The 19,984-nt window shown below is 37.0% G+C and overlaps 1 protein-coding gene across 10 annotated transcripts in view; it reads left to right on the plus strand.

Annotated features, from left to right (window-relative positions):
* COP1 (COP1 E3 ubiquitin ligase) overlaps positions 1–19,984 on the plus strand; it is a 263,125-nt gene that overhangs the window by 85,508 nt on the left and 157,633 nt on the right. For 9 of the 10 annotated variants that reach the window (XM_009240673.4, XM_024232782.3, XM_024232783.2 and 6 more), the window contains one exon: positions 4,074–4,131. The exons of the other annotated variant lie outside the window; for it this stretch is intronic. In XM_009240673.4, the coding sequence (XP_009238948.1) occupies positions 4,074–4,131 (58 nt within the window). The remainder of the gene's footprint in view (positions 1–4,073; positions 4,132–19,984) is intronic. 10 annotated transcript variants of the gene reach the window in all.

The raw sequence follows: 19,984 nt of genomic DNA on the forward strand, positions 1-19,984 counted from the left end.
TTATAGTATACCTCATATGTGAAATTGACTTAATAATCTGCTTTCTAGTTAGGAAATATGTCTTTGCTTTTGAAGGAAAATAATCTAGGTGGAAATAGTTATACAGACATCTACTTGCATAGCAGAATTTCTTTGATACCTCAAATTAACAGCTGCATTGTTTTTACTTTTTTTTAGCAAAGCTTCTCATTGTTACCAGCAAGAACATTAAGAACTGTTTCATTATCTTTTGATTAAAGTGTGTCACTCCTGTATCAATTTTAGTTACTACCCTGAAATTTTTTTCCCTTGACATCTTTTGATGTCTTTATTAAGCTTTTTTTTTTTTATTTTTTGGAAATGGAGTCTTGCCCTGTCACCCAGCACCCAGGCTGGAGTGCAGTGGTGTGATCTCGGCTCACTGCAACCTCCGCCTCCTGGGTTCAAGCGATTCTCCTGCCTCAGCCTCCCTAGTATCTGGGATTACACGCACTTGCCATGATGCCCGGCTCATTTTTGTATTTTTGTAGAGTTGGGGTTTCACCATGTTGGCCAGGCTGGTCTTGAACTCCTGACCTCAGGCGATCCGCCTGCCACGGTTTCTTAAGCTAGTATAACTTCTGTAATTTTATTGACATTTATTTGAAAAATATATGATTCTGTCTTATATTTATACGTTACTGTTTTTCATTTTTCTCTTTAAAATATGTCTACAAAGTGGAGGCTAATCCAGGATTTTCCAGTTCTTAAGTTAGAGAACATAAGGTGCCTATTTAGTTTATATAGCGTGTTGGTTCTTGTGGACTCTGGAACTTGACTGCTTGGGTTTGAATAATAACTCTGCTATTTCCCAGTGTTGTTATCTTGGGCCACATATATAATCTCTCAGTGCCTGAATTTTCTCACTTGAGAAATGAGAATGATAATAGTATTATCTACATTAGAGCTGTGAAGTTTAAATTATTTAGGTTAGTGCATAGTAAACCGTCAGTAAGTGGTACTATTGATATTGTTACTGCCATCTAGTGACTGTGGATGAGTCAGGAGTTAAGTAGTAGTATAGCACCAGAGTCAAGAGGGACCCAGCCCTGTCAGTGCTTTCTAATATTCTTTTCTGTGTGTGTGTGTGTGTGTGTGTATGAATGTATAATATATATATTAAGCAGAATTAATGGGTTTTATTATTCAAATTTTTCTGTTGTAGTCTGCATTATACCTTTTTCTTAGTGAATAAAATTAAGACCTGGTAGAAAATAAGTTTCATATTGTGTAATCATTAATAAGATACTATTTTTAATTCTTAGTTTTATCTTCAACAAACTGATGAGTATTTTTTAACATATATTTGAAATGTAGAGTTACATCACTGTATACACTGAGATATCAATATCATTCATTTTTTAGGCTTACAGTCACAGAATTCTGAATCATAAATCCATAAAAATGCATAGCTGGAAATGTTCTGTTCTATAGGCCTCTAAATATGCAACTACACAATTTTATTAGTGTTATACAAACGCTAAGGGATTGAGTTTCATTAGTAGGAAGAACAGAGATTTTTAATGCATTATTACCTTACTTTGAGTCCTCTTAGTCTCTGGATGGAGTAAACTGAAAATAGCATGCAATCTTGTCACACCAGTGTGTGACTCTATAGGAAAGGCAAGTAATGGTTACATTTTATCAAAATAAACTCATGACAAGAACATTTGAATTCTTTATATGGTTAAGTTCTTCAAAGGCTCTTTTATAATTGAGTTTTGCTATAGGAATTGTTAAGAAACAATTAAGGTTTTTGTTTTTTATGTGCTGCATTTTTTGGCAGTCATCTAACTTTATTTCTTTATTTTTTCATTGATACGTAATATTTTGTACATGTTTATGGGGGTACTTGTGATGTTTTTTACATGCATAGAATGTGTAATGATCAAGTCAGAGTATTTGGGGGATATCCCATCACCTTGAGCATTTATCATTTCTTCTGGCTATTTTGTTTTTGTTTTTTTTGTTTGTTTGTTTGTTTGTTTGTTTTTTTGAGACAGGGCCTCTCTCTTGCCCAGGCTGGAATGCAGCGATGCCATCATAGCTCATTGCAGCCTTGACCATTTGAGATTAAGTGATCTTCCTACCTCACCCTCCTGAGTAGCTGAAACCCCAGGCGTGCACCACCATACACAGCTAATTATATGTAGAAAATGGGGTCTTACTATTTTGTCCGGGCTGGTCTTAAACTCCTAGGCTCCAGTGACCCTCCCACCTTGGCCTCCCAAAGTGCTAGGATTATAAGCATGAGCCACCATGCCTGGCCTCTTCTAGCTATTTTGAAATATAAATACATTGTTGTTAACTATAGTCACCTTAATCTTCTGTCAAACCTTAGAACTTACTTCTTTCATGTAATTGTGTGTTTGTACCCATTAACTATGCCTTTAAAAAAAAAAAGACTGCTGTGTAGACAGATTCATATGATTTATTTTTGAAAATGTGAAGTTTTATGTTACTAATTTTGTTAATAAAAGAAACTAAAATTTATTGAATGTTTACCATATTTTGGCATCATACTGTGAACTTTACATGCATTATCTTATTTAAATCCCATACTTCTCTGATGTATCTTCATCATTTAATAGATGGAGAAGCTAGAGCCCAAATAAGATTAATCACTTGCCCAGAGTTAGGTTATTCACTTCTATGGGTAAAATTCAAACTGTGTACTTCTTAGAGTACCTCCCATGCTTTAACCTTTGAGGTTCTTTCAGTACTAAGTAATTAATCATTTTGTATGTTTACATATAGAACCATTCTAATTAGTAATCTCAATTGCTTAAATTTTATAGGGTAGAAAGAATATAAACTTTGATTGTTGTTTTTTTTTGTTTGTTTTTCGAGACAGAGTCTTGCTCTGTTGCCCAGGCTGGAGTGCAATGGTGTGATCTTGGCTCACTGCAACCTCTGTCTCACAAGTTCAAGTGATTCTTCTGCCTCAGCCTCCCAAGTAGCTGGGATTACAGGAGTGTACCATCACACCCAGCTAATTTTTTTACTTTTAGGAGAGACAGGGTTTCACCATGTTGGTCAGGCTGGTCTCGAACACCTGACCTCAGGTGATCCGCCCGCCTTGGCCTCCCGAAGTGCTGGGATTACAGGCGTGAGTGACCGTGCCCGGCCTAAACATGTTTATAGTAGAAATAAGAAGAATTTACAAAAAGTAAATAATCGTTTATATGGTTGGTATATATGTCATGTGATTTTCAGTTGTTGATAGTTTTTTATGTAAGGCTTATTTAAAGATGAGAGGGAGATAGGAATGATGAAATGGTAAGATAGAAATGCTAAGATAGAGGAAGTAAAAGATAGTCTACACTTCTGGAGGTTTTTTTAGGGTTAGACAGAATGTATAGAGGATATAACCAAATAAAAAGAACCAATGGAGAAGGCAGATTATGTTTGACCAGAGCAGAGGAAACTAGTATATTGGTTTTGGGTTACAAAGACAAGATTATTGTTATTTTAACATTTATTTTATTCTTTTGATAGTTCTGTTTTTCACATGAGGTTTGATTATAATATTTTGAAGCTGGGAGGGACTCTAGATAATATATAAATGGCTAGCCTTCATCACCTCATTTTTACAGACGAGGAAACTTGAGTAATTGATTATAAGTTAATTGTCCAAGAACGCATAGCTTTTTAATGGCATAGCAGGGTGTGTTAACCATAGATTTTGATTGCATGCTTGTGCTCTTTTCCCAATAGTGTAAATTTTCTTTTCCTTAAAGTTCTCCAACCTTAACCTGTCTGAAAATGAAATATAAACAAGTAAATCTATATAGACACCTGCCTTGTGATTATCCCCTATTGACATTATTTCTTGGTTTATATGTTTGAGGTGGTGGGTTGAAGTGGTAAATTGCTTAAATATTTGCTGATATTTTGTGGGTTGTCTATTCGATGTCTAATGATTGGCAATAAATATTTTCTTTGCTTAGAAATTAGAAATACTGGGCTTATATATGATATACTTTAGATTTACTTTTTCTGTTGTTAAAATAATGTAAATACTGAAATCACATTTTTCTCTCTTCATTTTGCAGTAGTATTATTGATTCCACAGAATACAGCCAACCTCCAGGTTTCAGTGGCAGTTCTCAGGTAAACGATATCTTTGTTTGCTTTAATGATACCATGAGTATAATTTTCTGAGTTATAAAATCGTAGATTAGTTTACTAAAATGTCCTGTCACAAAGACAACCATTTTGAATGCAGTGGTGTTGATTAGCACTTGAATAGCTCTTATGCATAATGGTAGAATCAAATATTAATATTTCCTTTTTCAATGATAAGAACTTAAATTTATTTTCTTCACCAAGTTGTGATGGAACAAATCTAAAGTGTTTTGCTTTGTTTTTGTTTTTTTGAGACACTCTGTCACACAGGCTGGAATGCTGTAGCCTTGACCTCCTAGGCTCAAGCAATTCTCCTACCTCAGCCTCTCAAGTACCTGGCCTTATGGAAGTGCACCACCATGCCCAGCTAATTTTTGTACTTACTGTAGATCTAGACGGGATTTCACCATGTTGTCCAGGCTGGTCTCAAACTCCTGGACTCAAGCGATCTGTCTGCCTCACCCTCCCAGAGTGGTAGGATTACAGGTGTAAGCCACTATCCCTGGCAGTTTTTTAAAACTTACTGTTAATTTCAGAACCTGAGAGGAAGGAAATACTTTAGGAAAAAAATTATGAATAATCAGGACATGGTTTATCTTAGAGATAATGAAAATTATAAATCTGTCATTGAATTACGCTTCATTACGTTGAAACTTACAGCTTTTCCATGGAATAAAGACCACAGTCTTGAGTAAAATAGATAATCAGCTTGACTTCTTTGAATTAGTTGTGTGAGTATTTTAATCTTTACTCTCTTCATCTTTGGCTTGGAGATACTGATATCTGTCAAGCTTATTTTTGAGACCTAATATGCTTTTTTAAACTTTTTATTTTTACATTTTATTTTATTTTATTTTTTTGAGACAGAGTCTTGCTGTCTCCATGCTGGAGTGCAGTGGTACCATCTCGGCTCACTGCAACCTCCTCCCGGGTTCAAGTGATTCTCCTGCCTCAGCCTCCCAAGTAGCCGGGACTACAGGCACATGCCACCACGCCCAGCTAATTTTTTTGTAGTTTTAGTAGAGACGGGGTTTTACCATGTTAGCCAGGAAGGTCTCCATCTCTTGACCTCGTGATCCTCCCCACTTTGCCTCTCCAAGTGCTGGGATTACAGGCGTGAGCCAGCGTGCTCAGCCATTTTTTATTTTTATTTTTGAGACGGAGTCCCGCTCTTGCCCATGCTGGAGTTCAGTGGTGTGATCTTGGCTCACTGCAACCTCTGCCTTCTGGGTTCAAGCGATTCTCCAGCCTCAGACTCCCCAGTGGCTGGGACTACAGGCGTGCGCCACCGTGTCTGGGTAATTTTTGTATTTTTAGTAGAGACGGGTTTCACCATGTTGGCCAGGCTGGTCTCAAACTCCTGATCGCAGGTGATCTGTCCACCTCGGCCTCCCAGAGTGCTGGGATTACAGGCGTGAGCCACCACTCCCAGCCACGTTTTTTAACTCTTTATATTGAAATAAGTTTTGACTTAGAGAAAAATTACAAAAATACTAAAAAGAATTCCGTTATAGTTTACATCCAGATTGTCTAAGCACTTAACATTTTATCACATTTGTTTTATCATTCTCATTCAGCCTTTCTTTTACATATATATGTAATTTCTTTTCTGGATTGTTTGAGTAAGGTACACACATATGTTTCTTTACCCTTAAATACTTCAGCATGTATTTCCTTAGGAACAAGGATCTTGTCTTATGTAATCACAATATAACTTTAAAATTCAAGCAGTTAATATTGATACAATATTATTTATAAATTCTAGATTTTCAGATTTTAAGAATTACCCTAATATAGCCTGGGCAACATGGTGAGACCCTGCCTCTACAAAAAATAAGAAAATTAGTTGGGCATGGTGGCATGTGCTTGTGGTTTCAGCTACTTGGGAGGCTAAGGTGGGAGGATACCTTGAACCCAGGAGGCCGTGGTTATAGTGAGCTGAGATCATGCCATTGTACTCCAGCCTGGGTGACAGAGTGAGACCCTTTCCCCCCACTCCCTCCCCCGCCAAAAAAAAAAGAATTACCCTAATATCCTTTATAGTAAAACAAAAAATGAGGTGTTTTTAATGAACATTTATTTGTATATTCACTTTATTTGAAAAAATAGTACACCTATTTTTATCTAAGTGAGCAATAAATCCTTTTGGATTATATCACTTCTGTTTTTCTTTTTCTTGTCTACAAACTTGGATGACTACCTTGTTACTTTTATGATTAGTTTATGTGACTACTCTGTACATCATCCTGTATTATATTCATGTACAATGTATGCATTTGGCCTGTGCTTTTTTTAGTAAGTTTGTAGATTGGTTTGTATCTGTTTCTGAACAGCCAGGAAAATACCAGATTCAAGTATTTTGTAAGACATAATGGAATACATTAGGAGAAAATTTAAAGCCTTAAATTGAAATATACCATAGGAGCTTGAGAGAGAATAGCAGTCCCTGTATCTGGAAACTGGCTTGGCATTTATAGCTAGCCATTTATGTTCTCCTTCTGAACATAATTTCACAGAACATCAACATCAGACAAGGCTACTCCCTGTGACTGATGAAGCGAAACAAAAAGCAAGATCACGCCATAAAGTTGTCTAGCCACATTTAAAAAACAAGGTCACTGTGCAAACTACAAAAAAAAAAACAAAACCAAAAAAAAAAAAACCCTACCCTGACCAATGTGAGTGGTTGCTGCTTCTTTACCGGTTAAAACTTTAGCCTCCCTTTAGTCTTCTGTGCTCCTAGATAAGATTTATCATTACATAAGTTACTGAATTACAGAATCATTCCCACTTGACAGTATCCAACCCTAATGAAGCCCCACTTTCTTGAACCCTCCCACAAATTATTTCACAAGTGCCTTAATCCTTTAAGTTGTTTCTAACACTGTCTTACTGAGCCATCTCTCACTTATTCATATTTATTGCTGCTAGCAATAAATAAAATTTGTTTAACTACAAGTGTTTTTTTAATTGGTCTTTGGCTGGAGGACTTTGACCAAACTTTATATAGGGGAACAAGAAAAGGTTTCCACAGTTTCCATTTATATTAACACTACTTTGGAATTTCTAGCAAATCCTATGAGCTGGAAACCAGTAGAAACTGAATCTGAATACAGCCTTCAGAATGTGAGAAAATGTTGGCAGATTATCTATTCGACAAGGGATTAATAACCAGAATATATAATGGACTCAAACATTTGATTGCAAAAAATAATAATCCAATTTAAAAATTGACAAAAACTCTAAATAGACATTTTCAAAAGAAGATATACAGGTGGTCAATAGGTATGTGTAAAAATACTTATCACTAACCATCAGGGAAGTGGAAGTCAAAACTACAATGAGATATTGTCTCACCACAGTTAGAATGGTATTATCAAGAAGATAGAAGTAACAAATGTTAGAAAGGACGCGGAGAAAGAGTGAATGCCCCTATACTGTTGAGAATGTAAAGTCGTACAGCCATTATGAAAAAGAGTATGGAGGTTCCTCAGAAAACTAAAAATAGAACTGTCATATGTTCCAGCAACCCCACTGCTGGGTATATATCCAAAAGAAAGGAAGAGATACCTGCCCTCCCATGTTTATTGCAGCACTATTCACAATAGCCAATATTTGGAATCGACCTAAGTGTTCATCAGCAGATGAAAGGATAAAGAAAATGTGGTGTATATACACATTGGAATATTATTCAGCCATAAAAAAGAATGAAATCCTGTCATTTGCAGCAACATGGATGGAACTGGAGGTCATTATATTAAGTGAAATGAGCCAGGAACTGAAAGACAAACAAACATCACATATTGTCAGTCTTAAATGGGAGCAAAAAAAAAAGTGGATCTCATGGAGGCAGAGAGTAGAATGGAGGTAGTAGGCAGAGAAGGGAAAGGCATGGAGGGGGAATGGAGAGAAGTTGCTTAATGGGTACAAAAATACAGTTAGATTAGGTGAATGAGTTGTATTTGATAATACAGTAGGGAAATTATAGTTATTTATTGTATATTTCAGAATAGCTAGAAGAGAAGAATTGCAGTGTTTCCAACACAAGAAATGATAAATGTTTGACATGATAGAAATCCCAGTTACCCTAATTGATTATTACACATTGTATACGTCTATCAAAATATTACATGTACCCCCCACAGATATGCACAACCATGATATAGCAACTTTTCTAAAAAGAAATTGAATGGGTGCAGCACACCAACATGGCACATGTATACATACATAACAAACCTGAACGTTGTGCACATGTACCCTAAAACTTAAAGTATAATAACATTTAAAAAAAATGTAGATCCTTGGATCAAGATTTGAAAAAAAAAAAAATTGAATCTGGAGGAAAAAGAAAAACAATCAGAATCTTTTTTTTTTTTGAAATATTTTAGAGTAGCACTTACTTTTATGTGGTGAAGGAGACTTTTGGTTTGAGATAGTGCACTGAGACTGTGCGTTAATATCTTCTCATCCCCTCCCACAAGAAATCCTATTGCTATATTGCTCTCCTCACACCCAAAACTTAGAATAATTTATAGATGATTAAAAGAGAAAATACGGAAGAAGAGTTGACTAATCTGTGTGTCACTGTATGCATGGTAAATGTGTGCTTAAGGATTAAATAACAGGTCTCCCAGGAGAATTCTTAGCATCTGTTAGAGGACTGGGTAGTTGTTGAGGAGGAAACCCTACTAGTGTTGAGATGGAGCTGACATGATACATTGCACTGAAGGCCTTACCCTTCATTTCTAGCTGTGCTCCAAATAATAGCTAGACCTAACATAAATTGAGACAAAAACAATTGAAATAGCAGATAGTCGAGTATAAGCCTGGCAAATGCAAACTAAAGAATACTGTAAAACTGAAAAAAAAACCAAAAGTATGAAAAAAATAGACAGTTTTTTCATATAAATAAAATGTATACTTTCCAAAAGTAGTAAAACTTAGTATCATTAAGGATTGGAATTTATGTAAAGCAAAATCTGTTAGAAATTAAATACTTAGGGGCTGGGTGTGGTGACTCACGCCTGTAATCCCAGCACTTTGGGAGGCCAAGGCAGGCAGATTGCAAGGTCAAGAGATCAAAACCATCCTGGCCAACATGGTGAAACCCCGTCTCTACTAAAAATACAAAAAATTAGCTGAGCATGGTGGTGCGCACCTGTAGTCCCAGCTGCTCACGAGGCTGAGGCAGGAGAATTGCTTGAACCTGGGAGGTAGTGGTTGCAGTGAGCCAAGATTGTGCCATTGCACTCCAGCCTGGTGACAGAGTGAGACTCCGTCTCACACACACACACACACACAAAAATAAAAATAAATTAAATAATTAGGTAGCATGTATTTTGCAGTTACTTTTCATAGACAGTGTTTGAACTATTCATATGTATTAACTAACTTTCAGAACTACTCTGTGAGATAAATACTATTATTTTTATTTTTTGAGACAAGGTCTCGCTCTGTTGCCCAGGCTGGAGTGCAGTGGCGCCATCTCAGCTTACTGCAACCTCTGCCTCCCGGGTTCAGGTGATTCTCCTGCCTCAGCCTCCCAAGTAGCTGGGGCTACTGGCACACACCACCACACCCAGCTAATTTTTGTATTTTTAGTAGACACGGGGTTTCACCATGTTGGCCAGGATGGTCTGAATCCCTTGATCTCATGATCTGCATGCCTCAGCCTCCCAAAGTGCTGGGATTACAGGCATGAGCCACTGCGCCCTGCTGATAAATACTATTACTATTTTTTATTGAGAAGGAAAGTGATATACAGAGAAGTTATGGAGGTTGACTCACATAATATAGCTAGTAAGAGGAGGGAGCTGAGATTTTTAACCCAGACATTATGGCTTCAGAGTCTTTGCTTTTAAATACTCATTTATTCAACCAGCAGGTTTTTGGGGTTTTGTGGTTGTCTTTGTTTTGTTTTATTGTTTTTTGTTTTAAACGTACCTCATATTTACTAGGCTCTGAGGACACCTCATTAGACAAAAGCAAAACAGATAGTAATCCTTGCTATAATGAAGTTTCCAATCTAGTTGGTAAGATACTTACAGCAAGAGTATAGATGACTTTTGAATGACCAGGATGTGAGGAAGCAGAGATATGTCTGTGAATGTCCCTGGGAAAACTTCCTAGGCAGAGAACAAGAAGTAAATAATCCCTGAGGTGGAGAATGCCTTACATAGTTCAGAAGTCCAGTGTAGCTGGGGACAAGTGAACAAGGGAGATAAAAATAGAAGATGAGGTAAAAGAACTTAGCAGAGGCTACATTTCATGTATGGCTTTCTTAGGCTGTTAGAAGGAGTTTAGATTTTTTGAGTGAAATGAGTTAAGCATGGCTTAATAGGTACTTGTCTCCCTATACTTCGCATCAAAGGATATATGTTATTTATTGTAATCCTTGGAGAATTTCGAAAAATTGGTTGAATCTAAGACAAGATAAATAGTATTGTCTGCATTTTGTGAATTAGAGCCCCAAATAAACAAATAGAGATGGACAGACAGTCTGGAAAAGAGTAAATGAAGACTGCTCTGAGTACCTGTGTGTTAAAAAATCAGCGTGTTCAAAAAATACCGCTAGTAGAAACATTATTTATCAAAAATTTCTGGAATGTGGTCAGAATTGTACTAAACATTCATAGTCTTGAATGCTTTCATTTTTAGATAAGAATGAAAATAAATGAACTTATTATTTATCCAAGAGGCTGCATTATCACTTGATGGTAAATATAGAAAGACCAAAAAAAAGCCTATATACAACATAAATTGAAATTAGCTGTTATCATGATACTGAGTACATTAAAATAAGACAGTGTTGATGCATACTAATAAAAGTCACATTCTTAATAACATGTAATTTTAAAGAAGAATATAAAATATTAAAATAGTTCAGATCAGTTTTAGGACAATTTGGATAGACCAGTAGCCATAATTACTAATTTAATTAGATTCCAATTTAAAAGAAATCCCAGTAGTTTTTTTTAAGGGGGTGTAGAATGTGGCCAATTAACATTGTAAAGTTCATTAGTAGAATGAATTATTCAGAGGTTAATGATGAATTTACCTCATCAACTATTAAAATGTACTCTAAGACTGCTGTAACAAAAGAAGCAAAATAAAAATTTAAAATCTACCATAAAGTAATTAATAGTCTGTGATAAAGGTGGTCATGTAGATCAGTGGTGAAAGGAGAGATTAAATGCATGGTGTTGGGACAAATGGGAAACTATTTGAAGGAAATTTAGCTTGTTTTCACTTACTGAAAGAGTTCAGTTCAGCTAAACAATAATTTAAACAACAATAGAACTATAGAAATTAAGAAAGAAATCTACCCTACATATAAGAAAGCACCACAAACAAAATTTAAACCCAAATTGAGAAAGGCGTCATAATTAGGGCAAGTAAATGGCTTAATTGCTTCAAAATATTAAAAATTTTGATAATTTTATTTATTTATTTATTTTTTTGAGACAAAGTCTTACTCTGTTGCCAGGCTGGAGTGCAGTGGCATGATCTCAGCTCACTGCAACCTCCACCTCCCGGGTTCCAGCGATTCTCCAGCCTCAGCCTCCCGAGTAGCTGAGACTGCAGGTGCGCACCACCACGCCCAGCTGATTTTTATATTTTTAGTAGAGACGGGGTTTCACCATGTTGGACAGGATGGTCTCGATCTCTTGACCTCGTGATCTGCCTGCCTCTGCCTCCCAAAGTGCTGGGATTACAGGCATGAGCCACCGCTCCAGGCCAATTTTATCTTTTTTAATGAAAGCTCCAAATAGGGTGAGAAAATGGTTCAGGACATCAATATTTTTAAAAGACAAAAATTCACACATTCAGCTCACATGAAATAATACTCAATTTTTGCAAATAAATAAAAGCAAAATATAGAATCATACTAGGTACCAAAGAAATCATCTGATAGTTATAGCTAAAATCAAAGGGATGTTCCAAAATGGAATTACTATTACTTGCAATGAGTGTATGTGCTCAAGCATGTGCATACTGGGGAAGGATAGGTGGAGGGAGAGTGGTAGTTGAGTTGATAGTCTTCCAGGAAGATAATTTGGCAGTATATACATGTGATCAATGCTAAAATAGTTTGATTTTGTAATTATACACAAATTTATTTTAAGGAATGATTCTAAGTACTATGTAAAGATTATATACTGGTATTAACCATATGTGCAAAAATTCTGGAAAAATAAAAATGCCCAGCCATAATAGAATAGTTACAGAAATAGTGCTACAACTATAGGATGGATTACTTTACTGCTCTTAAAAATAATATTTAGTAGTTGAATTGAAAAAAATGCTAACAATATAATGTAAGTGAAGCCAGGAATGTATGAACTTTATAGAGTCATATTTCTGAACTTTTGTAATTGCCTATTGATTTTGCTTTAGAATTTTTATATAATCATAGTACAATTAGCAAAATTAAAAAATTGATATATCTCAGAAAACCTAAAATTTTTAATTTTAAATTTTTTACCGTTTAAATTTCAGCAGTGTATTCACTAATGCCCTTTATAGAAAAAAAAGAATTCTGGTCCAGGACCAATTCTGAATGACTTGTTGCATTTATTTGTCATGTCTCTTTAATCTCCTCTAAATTGGTACAGTTCTTCAGTTTATGACATCAACATTCGTGAAGAGTATAAGTTATTTATTTTATAGGATTTCCCTCAGTTTGAATTTGTCTCGTGTTTCCTTATGCTTGAGATTCAGATTATCTATTTTCGTCAGGAATACTATAGTAGTCCTATTTTGTCCTCCTTAGTTTGTCATATCTGGAGGCATATGGTATCTATTTGTCTCAGTGCTGGTGATGTTAACTTTGATCATTCGATTAAAATGGTGGCTGCCGGATTTCACTGCTGTAAAGTTTCTTCCCTTTGAGCATCTATCATTGTATCTTACTTATAATTGTTAATGTGTTAGTTGTCCAAATGATGATTTTCTGAGTTTTTATATCTTCCACATTTATTAGTTAGTCCTTCAGTTTGTATGTTTATATCGTTGTGGAATCCTGGGTCATTAATATATATATTCTGTTACTAATTTTGAAACTCAAATCATCTTGTATTTGGCTAGTTGGAGCTCCTTCAAACTGACTTCTGTATCCTTTTGACATATTTCTATCATTCTTTATAAGTACTTTCTTAGACAATAATGTTCCAGCTTCATTCCCTACTGACCTTGCCCCCGTCCTGGAATAGTCTTGTATCCAAGAAACCTCTTTTCTTTTAGTGGAGAAATATATTTTAAAACCAAAAATCTTCAGTATGCTCATTGTTCCTGGAGTATCATTGCTTGCAAGCTTTCTCAGTGGACAGAGCTAGGAAATATATGTGTTCGTATGTATTAATATATATTGTTATATATTTATACCGATAATATATATGCATTACTTACATAGTAATCACTGTGTTTGATTACTGAAGGACTCCCAGGAATCAAACAGTTTATATTTCTGGAACAGTGTGATTACAGGCACTGGATATACAGAACAGCCCAGCAGCAGTGGTGTATTTATTGAAAGGGATCCAGAGAGTTCAGTCACAATATTCTTTGTCCTTCCACTGCTAGGTTGCATAGGAATTGCTTTGTCACCAGATTTAGAATCACTACTGGCTTGGGCTTGAAGCACCTGAGTGCCAAGAGATCCAAAGTCTGCTTTTGGTTGGAGTCTCTAATTGTGAGCTAGTCATGTAACCACTCAGTGGATTCACCTTGCCTGCTGCCTAGACAGAGTCAATTTATCAAGACAGAGGAATTGTGATAAAGTAATTCATGCAGAGCCGCTGTGCTGTTACTCAAATCAGTCTCCCCGAGCATTTGGGGATAAGAATTTTTAAGGACAACTTGGTGGGTTGGGGGAAGCCAATGAGCCAGGAGTGCCTGATTGGTTAGGTAGGAGATGAAATCATAAGGAATTGAAGCTGTCCTCTTGCACTGGGTCAGTTCCTGGGTGGGGACATAAGATCAGATGGGACAATTAATCAATCTGAGTGTTTCCAGCTGATCCGTCAAGTGCAGAGTCTGCAAAATATCTCAAGTACTGATCTTAAGAGCAGTTTAGGGAAGGTCAGAATCTTGTAGCCTCCAGCTGCCTAACTTCTAAACCATAATTTCTGATCTTGAGGCCAGTGTTAGTTGTCTAGTCGCCAGGCAAGAAGGAGGTTTGTTTTGGGGAAAGGGCTGTTATGGTCTTTGTTTTAAACTGTAACCTGTAAATTGGCTGGGCTCAGTGGCTCACACCTGTAATCCCAGCACTTTGGGAGGTCAAGGCGGATGGACCACCTGAGGTCAGAAGTTCAAGACCAGCCTGGCCAACATGGAGAAACCTCGTCTCTACAAAAAATACAAAAATTTGCAGGGTGTGGTGATGTATGCCTGTAATCCCAGCTACTCAGGATGCTGAGGCAGAAGACTCACTTGAACCCATGAGGCAGGGGCTGCAGTGAGCTGAGCACACGCCACCGCAGTCCAGTCTGGGCAGCAGAGCGAGACTCCATCTCAAAAAAACAAAACAAAACAAAAAACAAAACAAACCTGTAAACTAAGTTCCTCCCAAAGTTAGTTAAGCCTGTGCCCAGTAATGAACAAGGACAGCTTGGAGGTTAGAAATAAGATGGAGTCAGTTAGGTTAGATCTCTTTCACTGTCTTAGTCATAATTTTGCAAAGGTGGTTCCAGTCACTTAGATGCGTACATTTTGGTTATGTGACCAGCTTTAACAGACCCTACTGAAATCAGGTGCAAATCATGAAAATCATGAATGCAATTATTATTACTAAACAATGCTGACCAGCTGATAGGTTCTGTGCCAAAACAACTCCTTGACTCATGATTACAGAAAATTATTTATCTTTAGTTAATATATTCTATAGTGTAGGCAAGGGTCAGTGGTCAGTCCATACAAGCTGAGGTCAATCCATGCTGTTCTAGCGTGTTTAGGGTTCATTCTAGCATTTGTCCTTTGTATATTTATAATTTCCTCTTCTGATGGAAACCTAGCTGTCATGATCAAAATACACTTACTTATTTGCATAGTCTTAGAATATATATACGAAAGTTAGCATGAAAATTGCTGAGAAAACCAATCTAACTAGAGATATTTCTTTGAAATTCCGTTTGTCTTTAGCCTGAGAATATATACTGAAAATATAGTATATTCAAAGGTTATTTGGATTTGTTTAATTTTCTTCAATTTTTGTTGTGATATTTCTTTGAAATAGTTAGGTTCATTTACTTCTATTTGTATTTCACCCCACTTTCCATCCTTATTATATATATCCTTTTTGAGTATGTAAAATATTAACCTGATTCTAAAAATCAGAGCTGTATAAAAAGTTATAATCAATAACGGCTACCCTTTCAGCTTCTCTACCAATTTCCCTACCTCCATCTTTTCTACTCCATTTCTACTTACCTTCTTTAGGTCACCAATTTTATTAGTCAGATTTACAGATACATATGCACATTTTCTTATTTTTACTCTCTTTCACAAAGGGTAGCTTTCTAGTAATTTTTTTTCTGTACTTTGTTTAACAATTTATGAGGAAGGTAACTCTGGAAGTTCATAGAAGTCCTCCTCATTCTTTTTTACAGCTGCATGAGACTTCTTCGTGTGGTTGTACTGTAATTTATTTAATCACTTTGTTATATAATGACAAGTATGTAGTTTCCATTATTTTGAAATTACAGCCAGTAGAGCAGTGACTGAGTTGTGCCTATGTATTTTCATATTATTGGAGGTGTACTTTCAGTGTAAATACCTAGAAGTGGGATTGTTGGGTCAAAGGTATGAATGGATAGTATCAAATAAACCACCCTCCAAAAGCAGTTTGTGTCTTCACCAACAACATGTAAACATGTCTGTTTTCCCCACAGCATCTCTAACAGAATGACTTTTCATAGTTTTTAATTTTTGCCAATATATTAGGTGAGAAATGTATCTCAGAATAGTTTTATGTTTCTTTAATTATAAATGAGATTGACTATGTTTTCATATGTTTACTGGTATATACTTATTAGTGAGTAGTATACTCATATCTTTAGCTGACAGACCCTTTTCTTCTATTAGGTGCTTGACTTTTGGGGTTCAATTTATAAGACTTTGTTATGTTAGGAATACTAGTCTGTTACCTATGACCTGTGTTGCCTATATTTTCTTCCTATTTTATTTTTGTTTTTTTACCATTCAAAAGTTTTTAGTTAAAATTATCAACTTTTAAAAATTACATCTAGATCTTTGAATCACAGTTAAAATCTTCTCCCTGCAACCAGGATGTAGAGAAACCCATTCTTTCTTAAAATACTTGTCTCATCTTTATTTTTTTACATTTAAATTCTCAATCTATTTGGAGTTTATTTTAGTGTATGTTTTGAAATGTGGATTTAATTTCATCCATCCAAATGATTAGCTATGTGCCCCCAGCCCTATTTTAAAAAGTTCATCTATCTGCTGATCTGTTTCTGTTTCTGTATTGTTATCATTCCTTTATTGTAGAGGCTTTATGATATGTTTTTTAATGTCTGATATTTCTCTTCTTCCCCTGTCTTAGCTTGCCTTTTTAATTGTTTTAGAGAATATTTCTTCCTGTTTGTTTTTTCATAGAAACTTTAGTATCAGTTTATCTAGCTCCCTAAAAAAGCTTCTTGGTATTTTTTATTGGAACTGCCTTTATCTTACCAATTATCTCAGGGAGAATTGACATCTTTATGATACTGATTTTAACTCTAGGTTTTGCTTATATTTTTCATAAGTTTATTTCTAAGCATTTTTTAAAGCTGAAAATTTTTTAAAAATTTAAAATTAAACTTTTAATTTTGAGATATTAATAATTATAGATTTACATGCAGTTATAGGAAATACAGATTTAGCATCTGAAATCTAAAAATCCAGAATTTGAAATGTTCCAAGATTTGAAACTTTTTGAGCTGTGATATGATGCTCAAAAGAAGTGCTAATTGGAGCATTTTGGACTTTGGATTTTCAGATTAGGGGTGCTTAGTTGGTAAGTACAATGCAAATATTCCAAGGTAGGGAGGAGGATGGTTTGCACAGCTTCCATGCCCTCTCTGGGCATGCATGCTATCCTGATTATCCTAGACCTCAGTGTGTTCACCAACCTGGAAACTCATTCAATCTTATTGTTTAGGAGCTTTATAGAGTTTTATAGAGCTTAATCTCCAGGCCTCACCCACTTCCCGGAGGTTGGTGTGTGTGCAGAAGTTCCAACTAATTACTTGGTGATCTTTTGACCAGCCTCATCCTGAGGCTTTGTAGGTGTCTCACCCTAAGTCACTTCACTAAATTCAGGTATGATCAAAAGGAACTTGCTGTGAATAACAAAAGATGCTGATATCACTCAGGAAACTCCAAGGATTTTAGGAACTGTGTGTGAGGAACTGTAACACCCTAATGGGTTCCCCTTCCCCACTGCCTAGACAGAGCTGATTTATCAAGACACTGGAATTGCAATAGAGAAAGAGTAATTCATGCAGAGCCAGCTATGCTTGAGACCAGAGTTTTATTACTCAAATCAGTCTCCCCAAGCATTTGGGGATCAGAGATTTTAAGGATAATTAGGTGGGTGGGGGAAGTCCAGTGAGTCAAGAGTGCTCATTAGTTGGATCAGAGATGAAATCATGGGGAATTGAAGCTGTCCTCTTGCACTGAGTCGGTTCCTGGGCCAGGGCCACAAGATCAGATGAGCCAGTTAATCTATCTGGGTGGTGCCAGCTGATCCATCAAGTGCAGGGTCTGCAAAATATCTCAAGCACTGATCTTAGGAACAGTTTAAGGAGGGTCAGAATCTTGTGGCCTCCAGCTGCATGACTCCTAAACCTTAATTTCTAATCTTGTGGCTAATTTGTTAGTCCTACAAAGACAGTCTAATCCCCAGGCAAGAAGGAGGTTTGTTTTGGGAAAGGGCTGTTTTCATGTTTTTTAAGCTGTAAAGTAAGTTCTTCTCAAAGTCGGTTCAGTCTATGCCCAGGAATGAAAAAGGACAGCTTGGAGGTTAGAAGCAAGATGGTTTGTTTAGGTCAGATCTCTTTCACTGTCTTAGCTATAATTTTGCAGTGGCAGTTTCAGAACTTTGGACAGAGACCAAGTATATTTCTTGGACCACATTTCCTTTTCATGTGTGTAGTGATATTGTTGCAAAACTTTCTCCTTAGTTCAGCTAAAACTGGGCTCTTGTCACATGAATGGGAAAGGCACGTACAAGGGTGAGGAAAACGTAATTTATTGGGCAAAAAGGGAAAAGGGAAAAATAATTCTCAGCAAAGTGAGACAGAATCCTGCTAGCAGGTTTCTTGCCTCACAGATTGAATCCCAGGTCACCACCCAGGGACAAGAGAGGCCAGGCTCCTCCCTGCTGCAAATGGCACAAACTTCCTGAGGCCCCACCCCATCCTCTCAGTGTGCAGATGGGCATTATTCAGAAAGAATCAGCTAGGAAAGGGCAGGCTTCATCCAGGACGGGCAGTCTGGTTTTTCAGCTTTCAGACTGTTTTAGGCTTGAAGGAGGGGTTTTGCCTGGGGACCCTTGGCTGCCTCCTGTCTCTATCATTTTCTCCTCTAAAGAAGTATATATCTAACTGCCATAAGGATAAGGAGGAAGATTAATCTTAACTGCTTCCTGCTGACGGGGTGTGCTGTTTTGGGAAAATGGCAGTCAGATCTCCCTGAGAGGCCTATCTAAGGGTCCCATCAAAAGGGGCCATCGTCTGAGGCTTCGGTTGCATGACCATTTGGAGTGTGATGGCCTGAAGGCTAGAAGAGACAAACTGGGTTATTAGAAAACATGTATCAAAACAAAATAAGGGGTGAGGGCGTGAGGACAGCTCAAAAATCTCGAGACCTTTTACTAGTTAGTGCAGGGAGATGGGGGCAGAAGCCCGACTAGTAAAACAAACTTTTACCCTTTGCTGGTATGTTGGGCTTCTGGGTTCCCTTCCCCTGAGCCCAATCCTAAGCCAACCAATTTAAGGTTTGGGAAATTAACTTTTCCCAGTTTGGAGGATGCATCCAAGGGGAGTGTCCCATAGTACAAACACACGATTACTTGTCAGTGAAGAGAGGACGGAGGAGGAGAAAGGAAAAAGAAGGGCTTTTTTTTTTTTTTCCAAAGGAGTCCCGGCGTTCAGGATGCATTCAGAAGGGTTACAGAGTGAAGATGAATGGCTACTTATCTAGAAAGAGAGGAGCACGGTGCCCCAGGTTCCCTTCTCTTCCTAGCAAATACCTGGGGTATTTGAGGGAGGGAAAGTGAGGTATTCCTCTTTCTTTCCTCTGTCCTTGGATCCCGAGTCCCACCAACCACGACAGGGTGCCACCCATGGGTGTCAAAGCAGCTTTCACTGATGTTAATGGTGGGGGGCATGCTACAGGGTGGGAGTATTCACTCTTACCCATGTACACCTTATGTCCCCTGCTGTCAGTAGCCTTTGAATTCCCTAGACCTTGTTTATGCCGTGGATATCTATGCAATGGGAAGCTTGGCTTAATCAGTAAGAATCAGTCACACTAACCTATGCTGTGCCTTTTAACTTCTGTTATCATCTGCCTCTGGATCCATCAGATCCGGTTTTCTTTCCTAGGGCTTTGACCCAAAGCTTGGAATTGAGTTTGAGACAAAAATGTGTCTTGGGAGGTGGGGGGTGTTGCATGGACTCCTTTTCTTAAGCTGAATGCTGCGGTGAAGCTGTGGAATTGAGTCCTGCTCCAACAAGGGAGAAAAGGATGTCTTGTGACACCCCAGATAACTGGTGGATATAGTTATGCCTGCTAAGATTTGGGTGCATAGTTCTTGTCTTTGGTTAGCTCCCTT

The sequence above is a fragment of the Pongo abelii genome, chromosome 1 (assembly GCF_028885655.2).
Source record: "Pongo abelii isolate AG06213 chromosome 1, NHGRI_mPonAbe1-v2.0_pri, whole genome shotgun sequence".
NCBI classification, from domain to species: domain Eukaryota; kingdom Metazoa; phylum Chordata; class Mammalia; order Primates; family Hominidae; genus Pongo; species Pongo abelii.